This window comes from Lampetra fluviatilis, chromosome 11, assembly GCF_964198595.1.
Source record: "Lampetra fluviatilis chromosome 11, kcLamFluv1.1, whole genome shotgun sequence".
Taxonomy (NCBI): domain Eukaryota; kingdom Metazoa; phylum Chordata; class Hyperoartia; order Petromyzontiformes; family Petromyzontidae; genus Lampetra; species Lampetra fluviatilis.
This window is the reverse complement of record NC_136285.1, coordinates 11,935,666-11,950,667: the sequence shown is the minus strand read 5'-3', so window position 1 is coordinate 11,950,667 and position 15,002 is coordinate 11,935,666. Positions and strand designations below refer to the sequence as shown.

General features: G+C 47.5%; 1 protein-coding gene across 2 annotated transcripts; it reads left to right on the top strand.

Moving 5' to 3' along the window:
* The first annotated feature begins 4,523 nt into the window (after positions 1–4,523).
* On the top strand, positions 4,524–13,472 carry LOC144934810 (RNA-binding protein 15-like). Of its 2 annotated transcripts, XM_078860991.1 has the most exons (3): positions 4,524–4,624; positions 6,231–10,257; positions 11,478–13,472. In XM_078860991.1, exons 1-2 carry the CDS (start codon positions 4,597–4,599, stop codon positions 8,954–8,956), a joined length of 2,754 nt encoding a protein of 917 aa, XP_078717117.1. In that variant the 5' UTR covers positions 4,524–4,596; the 3' UTR covers positions 8,957–10,257; positions 11,478–13,472. The 2 variants fall into 2 exon arrangements, with proteins under 2 accessions (XP_078717117.1, XP_078717116.1); XM_078860990.1 differs by lacking the exon at positions 4,524–4,624 and having other exon boundaries at positions 4,649–10,257.
* The last annotated feature ends 1,530 nt before the right edge of the window (positions 13,473–15,002 follow it).

Sequence of the window (15,002 nt, the reverse complement as noted above, 5' to 3'; positions counted from 1 at the left end):
ACAAAAAGTCAGACCCCCCCCCTCAAATATGACGTCACAAAGCTCTGCCCCCCCCCCAAAATTTTTTAAAACATGCTTCAAATCGCTTTAAACTATTGTCATTGTCGTGCGTATTTAATGTGCCGCTGCACTCTGATGTTGTAGGAGAAAACATTTATTAAAAAGTCTATTTAATTAAGTAGAACGTGTTGTCTATGTTTATTGAAAGTTGCGCATTTTGATGTGACGCCACATTTCTCAACCCCCCCCCCCTCGTCACACATCGTCACAGATTTCTGACCCCCCCCCCCCAGTTGCGTGACCTCATTTATGGACGGCCCCCAAGGTGTTTGTTCCTGAGTTATTTTGAACTCCATTCAGTGTAGTTCTTTTGAACCTTCCTGGGTAAACGCGCAGAATAATAAAAATACAGACACGTGTATGCCCTGATTAAGAGTACAGTGTATGGCAAACACGCTCAGAGGCAGTGGCTTCCTGTTCAAATGGGCATGGGACAGTATCTCTCGTTTAGGGCTTGATTGAGTAAGTGGTGGAAATTCCGCTTTCGAGATGGACTATCCGATTATATTAAAATAATTTGAATAACGATCCGATTACTAGATTACAGTAATCGCACAACTTGACAATAGCTGGAGGAAGAAAACGAAGTTGGACGGGAGGTGTTCGCTTGGTGATGCCAGGAGCCTGAATACTGACCACAACTCAATTAGTTTATTATCATTTCTAGTCCATAAATCAACTTAACCGAATAATCGTCTCATCGTCTCAGTTGTTTTTGAACTTTTCTATCGATGGGATGACTCGACCCAAAGCACAACCCACATATGACGTGTATGCAAGTGGATAACCGAATTATAAGGGGCTGATACCATCACCTTAATATTTCAGAGCCCCTATCAATGGTTTTCATGTTACGGCAATATACACTTTGCACTATACTTATGATTACAATACTGTACTTTGGATATAATCAATCGTCTTACCATTGACTCCATTTTCAAAACTCATTCCAATGTTTTAATGGCCAAAACCACTATTGACCATCATCACCACCACGACCACCAACAAACGCCGTTCGCCACTCAGTGCCAGTCGCGTCACCACGTGCCATGTGCCAGGCTAGGTGCACCTTGAAGCCACGTGATGTGTCGAAGGCTTGCTGGCAGGAGGTCACGGGACAGAACTAGGTGTTGTGGGTTGACTGGCTACACCACGAAAGCACAAATGCACCATCATTACAACGTCCAATTTCGCCACGACCATAACAATCACCAACATCACAAACATGAACACGTTTCACATGTGTCAGTGTGAGTTGATGAAGGCGGAGAGAATAGTGTAAGAATACATTTCACTGCACTGCCCTCTGCTGACAAGGTAGCCCCACATCACAAACATCGCCAGCATACGTATCACCATCACAACGATAATTGTTATCATCACACCAAAATCATATTCTTCACCACCATAATTACCAATGTCGTCTTTCCCACCAATTATAGTGTTAACATCACAATTACCACTGTCACCACAATTGCAAAAACCACATTTGTCATCAACATCACGAGGGAATTGGCTCTGGATTGTACGTACAGTATGTATGTTGAACTTATTTTCGCGCAATACATAGCTAACCGTGCAAATCGGATTAAGCAACTGGTTCAATCTCTTGCAACAGGACCTGTTTTTTTCTTTGGAATCTGTTCTGTAAGAGTTATTTTTGACTTTGTAATCCGTCGCCGATTGCATAAAAATACATTTTCTGTGAAACATCTCCTTGCATTCAGATTGATTTGGGTCAGAAATGAAAGGCAATGTTCACCAAAACGGATTTATCCAACTAACCCCTGATTCTAGCCGAGGCTCATCTTCAACACTGTCGAGGGGGAAAGGAAAACACATTCCTGCGGAGGGAGCTGGTAGGAACGTTGGGTTGCTCGGTCAATGGCCAGGGTCAACGGCGGCGTGGTGTATTCCGCAAATATGGCCGACTGTGAGGGCGGGCACAAGCCGGCGTGAGTAGGTTAAACGTTGAGTTTTATAAGGGCACCACGGGGTGACCAGCCCCTCCCCACCCAGCCCCACCCTTTCCACCCAGCCCCTCCCCAACCAGCCCCTCCCTACCCTCCCCACCCAGCCCCTCCCCACCCAGCCCCTTCCCACCCTCCCCTCCCCACCCAGCCCCTCCATCCCCACCCAGCCCCTCCCTGCACGACGGACGGACGGACACAATAATCCCCTGTGGGCTGGTGTAACCAGGAGGTTCCTACCAGTATAACTCTATCGCTGTGCCAGTCTCTCACATCCATCCTCTTGGGTCGATACAGCTGTTCACTGACAATGCTGCCACTGTCTGACCGAAACGTTCATAATCCTACTCATTACCTCACTACTTCCCCATTTGCTTTATACATTTTTATTTTAACAAGTTATCTCTCGAACATCATCGGAGTGTTTTTTTTTTACAACACACTTGAGATGTGTGACGTACCAAATGACAATCAATGACAGTGGTATTACCAAATGTATACGTTAAAGTGTATTTAATTTAGTATTTGCAAACATTTAAGCTCCAAGGTATGTTGCTTTTTATGATCTAATTCGGGTTTTTAAATGTCCCACAAAACATTTTACAGGTAATACTCTACCTGAGCATTGAACAAATAGTTTTTTTTTTATATTGTATGCACAAGTCAAAACTATGTTGTGAAATATAATTGCATGGAGAGTATTTTACTCGTAAACAAATTGTACTGCAAAACAATTCACCACACGGCAAGTGAAGACGATGGGATACACTGTCATTAATAAACCGTGATTAGTAAATCTGGAATTTTGGGTGAGTGGTGGTGCAAAATTCCACATTTGCTGGATCGTGGGCAGCACGTGACGATGACACTCAGTGGAACCTTGTCAGACATTCACCACTCACACCACAGCCGATCTAAAAATGGATTCGTTTTAACGTCGTAGTAAAAATTGAGCGGCTGGTGGGAGTTCAAACGACTATGCTTATACGCGATTTGCTTTTACACGTGGTGCTACCCGGGCAGCAATGGACGAGTTTGTGGTGTGTGTGTGTAAGACGTTGAGTGTAAATTCAGTCACGAAACATTCTTAAGCCGCAAGTGTTGGCTTCGCTCGTGGCCTGTTTACCCCCCGTTGGTGGATCGCACAAAATGTCGCGAAACTCCCTGCCCGAGGTTGCTTGTACTGCAATTCGCCCAGGAACGCCACAAGTCGTCAGGGGCCGTCCATAAATGACGTCACGCGATTTTGGACGATTTTTGACCACCCCCCTCGTCACATGGCGTCACAAAAAGCCAGACCCCTCCCCCTCAAAAATGACGTCACAAAACTCTGCCCCCCCCCTCCCCAAAAAAATAAAACATGCTTCACATCGCTTTAAACTATTGTCATTGTAGTGCGTATTTAATGTGGCGCTGCACTCTGATGTTGTAGGAGAAAACATTTATTCAAAAGTCTATTCAATTAAGTAGAACGTGTTGTCTATATTTATTTTAAGTTGCGAATTTTGATGTGACGTAACATTTCTCAACCCCCCCCCCCTGTCACACATTGTTACAAATGTCTGACCCCCCCCCCACCCCATAGGTGCGTGACGTCATTTATGGACGGCCCCTCAGTACATCTAAAACAACGCGGGCTTTCCCCTGTATCCGTCTGCGCGGGGTAGATTGGCGTTGTCTCCCTGGCACCGCCTGGGGTTTCTCTCCTCCGAGTGCTCAAACATCTCCTCCACGTGCACAAACACTCATTCATTGGCCAGGGAACAACTGTATGCTTGTAGGGCCGCAGAGCTAGCAGTCTCCTCCTCCTCCTCTCTCAACCTCTGTTCGAGAGAATAGTGGGGAGGAGGCTGCGTTACAAGTGGACAGAATTTGTGTTGTAGTACGGAGTTAGACTCATGGCTTTAATCTAAGTTGTCTTGTGGTTGTTGTTGTTGTTTGACTTGCATCCCACTGGGATTTTTGCACAGCGTTGGTGTACGGTGCTTTTTCTGTAAGATTTAGCAGTTTTTTCCTGGATTTTTCTGTTTGCACAGGGTCACTTTAAGATGTTTTCTTGTTCATGTTTTTGTTTTTTGTTCGTTGCGGTTGCACCCGATTCAAGAGCCGAATGGCTCACAAGGCTACACCTAATAAATGCAACTAAAAAACTGTGTCCATCTTAAATACATACCCATGTTAACGTGACAGCCGTGCCGGGTGATTGGAGGTTACAGCATAGCAACGATACCGCTTTTTTCATCCCCGGAATAAAAACCAACAACGTAACCAACCCTGAAATAAATGAATAAAAAAACACCCTCACCCACCACCATGTTAGTATCAACCCAAACACAACGTTTTTTTAAAATATTTATACAGCTGCCGGCACTCCACGCAGGCACCTTGGGCTGTGCTGGCAGCGCCACGGCCACCTAAAAGGAGGCGAAGTCGTGGGGGAGGGTGAAGGGGGGTGGGGTGAGGTAAGGGGGGCGGGGTGAATGGGGGGGGGGGTCCTGAGCCTCCCGCCCACAGGCAGCAGCAGCAGCGAGCGCCGCTCTCCGCCGTCGTCACCAACACCGTTCACATGTCGACCGCGGCGAGGAAGCGCTCCCGTGAGTAGCCCACCCACCACCACGGGCAGCTAGCGTCGCCAGCCAACGTTGCGGCGACGTCTCCAACACCACCCACCCACCCCCTTAACAAACCCAGCCAACACCACCGCTCTGCCCGAGTTTTGACGGTGTGGGGGGGGGGACGCGGCCTGGTCGCGAAGGCTTCGACCTCGTTTCCTTGATGCTCTAACATGGCGGACCCGTGTGTGTGTGTGTTTGTGTCTTTTTTTTTCCCTCCACACCGTCTCGGCTTCGGGCCTCTCAAGCCGCCGTGTCGTCGGGCACGGCTCGTTCGCGCCGGGATTTTTGTGTTGCCGACGAATGCCCTCGATGTTGTTTGCGCGGATTGTGTGACGCCTATCACGGTTGTACCCCCCCACCCCCCACACCATCACCACCACTGCCGACTACTACACATCCACCGGCGGTCATTCGCTCCCCTTCCTTCCATCACAATAGACCGCCTGATTGCTCCCGACCCGCTTCGTGCTCTCGCCGCGAGTTTAAGGTAGTTCGTGGTTGGTGGTGGTGGTGGGGTGCGGGGCAGCAGGCAAGGGAGAAAAGGAGGCGTTTTGCGTGGCGATGTTATCGGTAACGTGGGTGAGTTTGTCTGAATGCGTCGTTTAGGTGGTGTGTGCATGTCCGGGAGGGCCTCGGTTGAGTCTGCTGCGAGGAAGTCGGTCCTGCGTTGCTATGTTTGGTCAATTCGTGTTTAATTATTGGACATCTTAGTATCCGTAGAAAGCCCGCCGACACACAGGACCCCGGCGATGGCACTCAGATGTCCGTACAGACGGGTGCATTAACCCATTTGCCGTATTGCAATGCCCTGACCAGCTTGCAACTCTGGGGAGTTTTTAATATTGCGTGATCCATAAACTATTGCCGCCAAAAGGCTGGAGTTAACTCGTGTTTGCTGTTGTGTACAAGTGTAGGTCATATAATGCGTTGTGATAAAAGCATAAAACTTTCTTTATTCGGGTAGTAATTTTCGTCTGCCGATGACTGTCTCTTTTACAATTCAATGTCTTCAGTCTCACTTTTACCACTGTCATTGAATTTCGCCCTATTGTCTTGTAATTATTTTCCTATCCGCTTTGAAATGAATGTCACTGAAAAAGGCTACCCTATTTAAACAACGCCTTGAAGAGAAGTTATGTAGTTGCTGTATGAATCCAAGTTGTATTCAGATTAACATTGCACTGCTCGTTTTTTGTGGTTTTACAGGAAAGAGCGGGTATGTGGAAGGGACGTATGTGTGAATGACCCTTTCAAGCAAAGAAAGATCATCGCTTGAAAGATTAATCAACTGTGTATATATTTTTATAATATTAAACACTGCTAATGATTGTGATAGTATGGTTTGTATTTCTACAATACTCCAAATGTAGACAATTGTATTTTAAAGTCTAAAGTTCCTGCTTCATTAAACTTGTCCTATAAGTATGCGGACGGAAATGTACATTTCTTTGAGACCAGGAAAGTGCCCTGGAAAGTAATTAGGCAATTGTTATGTTTATTGGCCAGTGTGTCATGTTCACTTGCGTGAGCCTCTTGTGTGTGTGCGTGTGTGTTCCCACTGTGCTATTTGTTTTTGTGCTCGCAGCTCGGAACCGACCTGGGAGCGACAGTGTCGCTGTCGTCGCCGCCGCTGCCATGAAGCGGGGAAACCCTGATCGGGGAGGGTCCCCGTTGAAGGGCAGCAAGAGGCCCCGAGGCTTCAGCGACGACCGTGAGGGCAGAGGAGGGGCAGGGACGGGTGGGGGCCCCGGCCACAGGGGGTCATCCGGCGGTGGTGGCGGGGGCCCTGGGCTGCTGGAACGCGGCCGCAGGTCGAGTGCCGAGCGCGGAGGGGACAAGGGCCCCCGCCGTGATGACAGAGATTATGCTTCCTCCGCCCTCGCCGGGGTTCGCACAAAAAGAGGTGATGGTGGCGGTGGCGGCGGCGGCGGTGGTGGTGGTGGTGGTAACGCAGGTGGTGGTGGTGGTGGGGGTAGCAGTGGCCGGCCCTCGGCTCCCACTGCGGAGTACAAAACGCTGCTTATCAGCAACTTGGGTTCTCAGCTGTCAGACGAGGAGATCGAGGATGGCCTCTTCCGCGAGTTCAAGAAGTTTGGTGATGTGAGCGTCAAGATCACGTTAACACCGGCCGAGGGCAGGGTCGCCTACGTGAACTTCCGGCGTGCGGACGACGCCCGGGACGCCCGACATGCCAAGGGCCGCCTGGTGCTCTACGATCGCCTGCTCAAGATTGAGGCCGTGTACCTCCACCACCAGCCACAGCAGCAGCCACAGCAGCACCACCATCACCACCACCACCGGCGGCGCAGCCCGTCGCCTCCGCCCACTGACTACGGGCCCTATGGGGCCCCGGGTGCGTATCCTTACAGCATGCCGCCCCCGCCGCCGCCGCCACCACCCCCGCCCAGGGGTCTGTCCCCCAGCCCGGGGGCACGTGGCATGCGTGAGCCGAGACCCCGGCGTGCCAGCCTAGGGAGGGAGGAGCCACTGGCACGTGACAGGGGAGGAGGTGATTGGGGAGGGGAGTACGGGACGTACGAGAGCAGGATGAGGGGGGGCAGTGGTGTGTACCCGCCAAATAGCGGACGTGGCGCACTGCGGGACGATGACGACCTGCACATACTGCCTGAGGATGACCAGAGGGCGACTCGCACGCTGTTCATAGGCAACCTGGACACGGAGGTCACCGGCGCGGATTTGAAACGAATTTTTGAGCGCTTTGGCGTGGTGGAGGAGGTGGACATAAAGCGCAACATAAGGGGCCACTCGTACGGGTTCGTCAAGTTCCAAAACCTGGATATGGCGCACAGGGCCAAGGTGGCTATGTCGCACAAAGTGATTGGCAGGAGTCAGGTAAAAATCGGTTATGGTAAGGCTACGTGCACCACTCGCTTGTGGGTGGGTGGATTGGGCCCTTGGATCCACGTGGGAGCCCTGGCCAGGGAGTTTGACCGTTTCGGCACCATTCGTTCGATAGACTACAGGAAGGGCGACAACTTTGCTTACATTCAGTACGAAAGTCTCGACGCTGCCATGGCCGCCTGGGCACAGATGCGTGGGTTTCACATGCCGGGCTCTGATCGCCGGCTGCGCCTAGATTTCGCCGACATGGAAGGGCAGATTCGCTACCCCGACCCGCAGATACACCCTTACCAGCCGCCCATTGACGCCATGCCGGACGGCTACACGAGCCACTTTGATAACAGGGGCCGAGACCGAACTAGTCCTTTGATGGCAGGCCCACACTACAGAGGAGGAGACCGTGGCTGGAACCACCAGGATGGAAATTGGGGGAGCCCCAACAAAGCCGGAGGGGGCAGAGGAGGAGGAGGAGCAACCTTCGATGTGTATCCTCAAGCCGATCGCGGCCGACACAGAGATAGCTGGCCGCCGAATGAACGGATGCGCGAGTTCGGTGGCGTTCCTGGCTGGGAGGACAGGCGCCGCCGCAGGACACCACCACCCATACCGCCCGATGGCTACGGCCATCGTGACCGCTCTCCATTTGAAGAAAGGAACCGCGGCAGGCGTCGTTACGGCTCGTTGGATCGCGGCAGGGATGGCGGTGGGCCCAGTAGTGATTCTGAACGTCTGGCAGGTCCTGATGGTGTCCGCGGGCCTGTTGAAGACAAGCAGCGAGAACCAAACGGATGTGAAAGCGGCAGAAATGCTTCCCAAAATGTTGAGCGCTCCCGCAGAACTAGTGATAGTGAGCACGAGGGCAGGAATAGAGTGGATAATTCCTTAAGAACAGAGAGTGGGAAGACCCCTCAGGTGCTGTCTGAATATGCTCAGATTCTGAACCTTGCTTGGCAGGGTGTACTCGTCCTTAAAAACAGCTCGTTCCCAACGAGCATGTACCTTGTCGATGGCGACTTGATCCTCGCGCGAGGCCTGCTGCAAGACAGCTCGTCAGGAGCACCGGCGACGCAGTTAAAGATCACGCAACGCTTGCGTCTGGATCAGCCGAAACTTGACGAGGTGACTCGACGTGTTAAACAGGCGGGGCCTGACGGCCACTGCGTCCTCCTCGCTTTGCCCTCCCGTCCAAACTCGAACGAGGAGGCGAACAAATCGGGCGACCCGAGGCCGCTGCGCAACCTGGTGTCGTACTTGAAGCATAAGCAGGCGGCGGGAGTCATCAGCTTACCCATTGGTGGAGGCGGAAGCAAGGAGAAGGAGTCTGTTGGCGTGCTACATACTTTCCCGCCGTGCGAATTCTCCCAGCAGTACCTTCAAGAGCCCGCCAGGACGTTGGCCAAAACGGACGAGGACCATCTCATAGTCGTCATCGTTCGGGGAACCGCTTAAAGCAACAGAAATAGAAAAACAGCAGAAAAAGGCCAACGTCGAAATCTTATTTTTCCACATCATGACAATTTGTTATGCATTCAAATCAGTTGTCTAAAGAAAATACTCCCACAAAAAATATTAAACAGAAAAAATGCCTGTCTGCATATCAGTGGAAATTGATTATTGTTTCTGAATGTCTAATTTTTGGCTACAAGGCATTTTTTTTAACTCTGCAAACATTCAGTTCCGATAAAACAAAAGTTGTTAAAGCTTGTATGTTGTAAGTGTCAAAAGGTGTGCTTCTATTTAGTCGTATTTGTTTATTCGCTGATATACAGAATTCTGAAAATATGACGGGCAACTTTGAAGCATTCTTGGTTGCATGTATTCTGTTAAATATTGTCCACAATTGTAAAATGGTAGTTAAAAAAGTATGGTGTACAAACATTGTGCAGTTGTTAATGTTATCCATTTTGGGCACTGAATAACTTTAAAGAGGAAATTGTGTTAATGTAATATTGGCACACCTACGCTATATTAATCCAGATAGGGTCATGAAATTCCTTAACATTTTGCTAATTATTTCTAAATGATAACTCATTTAGTTTTATGTATACACATAATATTGTGGGTAGATACTGTTCTATAGTGCCTCCGTGAAAGCTCAACAGTGGATTTGCTTACCTTTAAGAATTTGAAGCCAAGTTCGATGCCATTTGCAAGAATTTTGTTTACTGAAATTTTGAATCTTCACAAGCAACCAATCGACGCCACAAAGTTCTGCTCTGTCCCATCAACATGCTTCAGTTTGTTTCTGCAACACTCTACGCCAGCGAAAGTAATGCCTGTTTGTAGTCCTGCCCTCCTGCTCTTCTGCTTGCCCACAACACCAAAAAGCATAGAAACCTATGGCTCAAAGAAGTGAAACTTGCCTTCATGAAGAAAGAAAAGTGCACGTGAAATTCAAGTGAAATAAAGTTATATTTCATTCCTTCCCCAAGTGTTCCAACATGCCACCTGTAGTTCTTCAAAAGTGAAATGCGTTCTCCCAGAAAGCCTGCGCCACTCCGTATTGCTGTGATTATTGATGAACTGTTCTACTGCCAACAACCTGTGCTTGCCACAAGGAGCAAAGCTGCATCTTGATGCAACGAGGATGACCTCTCAGCGGTGCCCCAGAGAGCAAGGTGGTGCATCCATGCGACTCGCACCCAGCAGCAGACCGTGCCAGCGTCGCCTTGAGATGCCGCCGTTGGATGCCGGGAGTGTCGGAGACGTCCGAAGTGGGTGACCGGCAGTCGACACATCCAGCCACACAGGTGGGATTTGTCGGTATTTATTGTGCTTGCAGCTGTTGTACTTGCGCAGAGTGTACAGTAAAACCGGGCCACTGCTACGTTGCACCCACACTTTTAAATTTTACTTAAAAGGGTTTTTTCTCATTTTTAAGTTGGCACTTAGTGCATTTGTGACTGCTAAATGTCAGACCGCTACCAATGCAATTACCATCGCAAACCTTGCATACTTTTCACCGAAACGATTTAACCTAACACCCACCACATTGGCTTGATTGACTCTCTCCGGGCTAATTTAAATGTAATGCATGACTTTTCAGAATCTTTCATTGCAGAGAAATCTAGATGCTGGAAACTTGGAAGTGTGGGCCAGCTTAACTTGGGGGCTGCAATGCCACACAGCCTGGTAGTTGATTTGGCATCAATGCCAGAATGAGCAAAGATCCAGTGCCCCTCTTTTTCTGAGAGCTGTTGTGGTAGTTGCCCGCAATTTGAAACGAGGTGCTCCGGTGAGTTGCCAGATGGATGCTGCTCGCATAAGAGTTATCGCGGAGGATTACAATGCGTTGAATAATGGGTGCATAAACGTTTGTTTTTTGAGGACAGGCCCGCACATGTTCCAGTAATGGTGCTTAAAAGCATCAGGTTACATTAAAAGTGTTGTATGAGTTAAAGAGTTATGTCGGTTACTGTGATAATTACTTACACTGGTCAACACACTTTTTCTGGCATAAGGTATTCCAACGGTTTTAAGGTAATTTTGGGGTGCTGTTTCCAAATCTGGCATCAGTTTGTCTTATCACATCAGGTTTTTGAGATATCAAATATTGCATTTTCAATAAAAACTGCAGAAGAAATATATTAAATAAATGTGGATATCTACATAAAATTATATTATAAACACACTATCCTAAAAATACAGCACCATATTTTAACACTAAAGCAGTCACTGACTCGCAACAACTTGCAATTAAGTGACAGTTAATTTCGGGTAAAATCAATGAAAATGGAGTATGCCGATAGCATATAAATGAGATGTGATAGAGCAAATCTGAGATCAGCTTTGGAATCAAAACCCTGACATTAGTCTAAAACAACTGCAAAAGTCCAGGCCAGAATTTATTTTTTGTTGACCAGTGTTATAACATCAAGAACATTGCAAATTAAAATTTACTAAAATTCAATCTTGAGGGTGCACCCTGTCTGATTCGATATTTCCTCACGTGTGTTGCCTTTCATTGCAGGGCTGTCGCCGACGCTCACCCCGAGGCATCTCCCCGCAAGCGGCAAGGGTTGTCTGCGTCCACCGCAGCTTGCCAGCACCAACAGTTCCGCTGGCGAGCATCGACTCGACGGGCGACCAGCTGATCCCAACGCACGGCTTCTCCGAGGCCCCCTCCTGCTGCTTTGCGCAAGAATTTCCTGCACCTCCGCTGCATGTGATACCACTTTGTTAGTCCAGTGTGAAGAGACCAAGCACGCGTGCAGCGACAGATTTCGAGTTTTGCTTGTTCCGCGTTGGAGTGATCTGCAGCGATTTTTGAATACAGCCTTCTACCAGGCTCTCTCCGCTCTAGATGGCTGTGCGGAAAGTTTGTAAGCCTTGTCCAGTCAGCTGTGCACAGAAGTTGGTAGTAGAATCAAGTTCATCAAGAGGTACATCTTATTTTTTCTTACGCTTAAGGCGTCTAATTCATTATAATTTGCATGCGCAATATAAATATTGGTCACTACAGCTTGAATTCTGCTTTATTCAGTTGCATTATTTTTTTTTTATTCCTTTTCCAATCAGTTTATTGCACCTGCAGGGAAATACTAGCTCAAGGTGGAATGAAACGTACACGTTTAAAATTTTTTTATTTTGTTAACAATTAAAAAAACACTGCAGTTGCGTTAGCCTGTTGAAAATCGCATTCACCATAAACTGCACGGAGGGACGAAGGGAAATTTTGCGAAATTTGCATTCTGTTTGCTCAACTCCAAAGACTTCACGTTGATGTAAATCGAAACAACTGCTCAACCATTGATGGCACTTGTGTGGTGGGCGTTCTGTTGGCCAGCAACAAGGTTTGTTTGTGTGGGGGGGGGGGGGGCAAAAAAACCCATCCTTTTGTTCCAGCTTCCATCTCAGGTGAAACATTCCTGGAGCCAAGGTTCACGTGTGGCAAAAAAAAGTGAAAAATCCAGCACGTGGATGTAGAGAGAAGTGTTTCATCGTTGATGGAGAGGAGATTTAAAGAGGGGCACGGCCGCTTTGCAGGTTTCATGTTTGGCCAGTTTGCCCTCCCCGTGTCCTTTTGCCCCAAACAACAAAAAGCTGATGTGCGGTCACACTCCTCGCCTGGGATGTCGCGAGCGCTGGCCGCTGTTGAAAACAATAAAAAAAAAAACTTAACGATGCGAAATTGGGCCCGCTGGGGCCTACTTTTAGACTGAGAACAACCAGGAAATACTGCCGTGCCCACCAAGATTTTCAACGCGTTCATTGAACTAATTCTCGTGAAGCCAAGGGTCAGGTTTTGACAAAGGATGATTTTATTCACAAATTTGCTGTGATGTCAACAGCAAAGCAGAAGGGCAGGTGTCTTGATAAAAAAAAGTAGTTTTTTGATTTGTAGTGATGTTTTTTGGTACCTATGTCTTCATATTTACATAAATTTCTTTTTTTAATTGTACTTGATATAGATTAAAGACTTATAAACATTTTAGTGATCACGTCTATGAACATGAACGGTTGTGGGTTTTCTTTAGCCCATTTTTGGCAAGTTTTCCACTTGTACAAAGTAAGCGACACCTTAATCTTTTCTCAAGTTCGAAGAACGAAACTCAAAGGTTCTATGGAATGACCTCGCGCCCCATCTACAAAAACCGATGGAATTTGTGCAACATTTCGAAGACATTGATTTTGCAGCCATAAACTGAGCGTTTATGATTTTTCAAACTATTTCCTCTTCAAAGTTGCAAAGTGTTGATGCTTCTGACGATAGTTGATACCGGACGTTGAAACAGATATGGAACCGTTTATGGCTTGAGGCTGTAGTTATTAAAGCCTGATGTTGTCTAGTGGTTTTGATGCATTTGTACTGCTTGATTTTAGCCCCAGTGTTTAGAATCCTCTGTAATAATGTGTGGTTTTCTTTGTTGCTGTACAGTTAAATGCAACTATCAGATGAATATTAACTCACAGATTGAAAAGATTTCATCTTAGTATACAAACCGAAATAAAGATCATGCAGGCAGGAATTCTGGAGTGATGAATGGTTGAATTATTGTACACATGTAAAATGCACCTTATGGCTTCAGTGTCACATCACTTAGCGCTCACATTGTCACTTCTCCTTTTGTGTGGCATTTGAGAAAAGTCTGCAATTGTATTTTAATGTGAGCCATTCTGCAACATCCGTGATAGCCGAGTCGAGTACGCTTGTTCTACTAGAATTTACGCGTCATTTTGGGCAGTCATCAATGATGTACGCCTGATGAGTTGCACCTTAATGCATTAACAAAATTGGCAAAGCCCTGATCTTCCATTTATGGAGGAAATATCCACTTTCCATGTGTGGTTACTGACTTGTTCCTGTCAACTTTTGCACAGTTAAATTTCAAACTGAGGATGGAACAATACATTGATGGAATTGATTAATATTGATTATGCTTACGATACATGCATTCATTGTATTGTGTAAAAATCGGTGTGGTTTTATGTTTTAAATACTAGGTTCATGTCACCCATGCAGCCATTCGAGGCGCGAGCACTGCAGTGAATGCAAATATTGCATGGAATCGCCACCCACAGTTTTGACTTGTATCAAATTTCCCGCGTGGTTAATTTCTGCACCACTAACATTGAATAAATAAACAAATCTTAAGTTGTACATTGTCCGTACACCTTTTCACATGCGGGCAAGGCAGCATTTAAATATTGGGCTTTCTAAAAAAAATAAGATATTCCACTGACAATACAGGATATAAACCTTGCACTCCCCATGACGACCTGGTAGACTTCCCTCAAGTGAACCCCAGTGACATTTGTCACATTATCGTGTATTTCGCCTGAAGCTAAATTGACTAGTAAATTAAATTTTAGATTCATTAATGGAGCTGCCCATGTTCTGCCCTTTCACACCCTGGCCATGTGGTAATTTTGAATGAACAAAGTTCAGGCTCGCCGAAATCCTACAGCCGAAACAGCATCGTTCGACATGATCCATCCACTGCTGGATGAAATCCCCAAACCGTCGCGAGAAGCTACCAAACAAGATTGAATACTATAACGACATCACACGACAAATGTAGACTTGGTACCATGATGTATTTTAAGTGAAATTCGCAAAGAGATTGGTAATGTAGGTTTCCTTCCAAGCTACACTTTAATACCATGAACCCTGAATTAATGTATTTACACAAGCCATTAAATCGAACGCTCAAGTGTTATATCGTCAACGGTTAACTTTGTTTTTCATATTCCCGTGCGTTGCTGCGGGGTCACGGGTTGCACTTGTTGACGCCCGTGGGAGTGGAGATGTTCCTTGCATGAAGTCCACTCGATGATGGGCGCTCAGTGGCCGTCACATCCCAGGTGAAGCCAGATTGTCAGCATTCGGTCCTCCTGACCCCAACGTCAGTTTGCTCCGGTTACCTGTTAAAGTAGTCGTCGGAACACGTGGACGGACCAATTGCTGCCCCACTGAGTCTGCAGTGGTTGGCGGCGGTCAGCATCGTAGCGTTGGTGGGCCGACGGGAGGCAGTCTCCCCCTTCTGGTTGTTCA

Coding starts and splice junctions, on each gene's coding strand:
- LOC144934810 (XM_078860990.1), top strand. CDS start 6,137: ATGTTTATTGGCCAGTGTGTCATGTTCACTTGCGTGAGCCTCTTGTGT.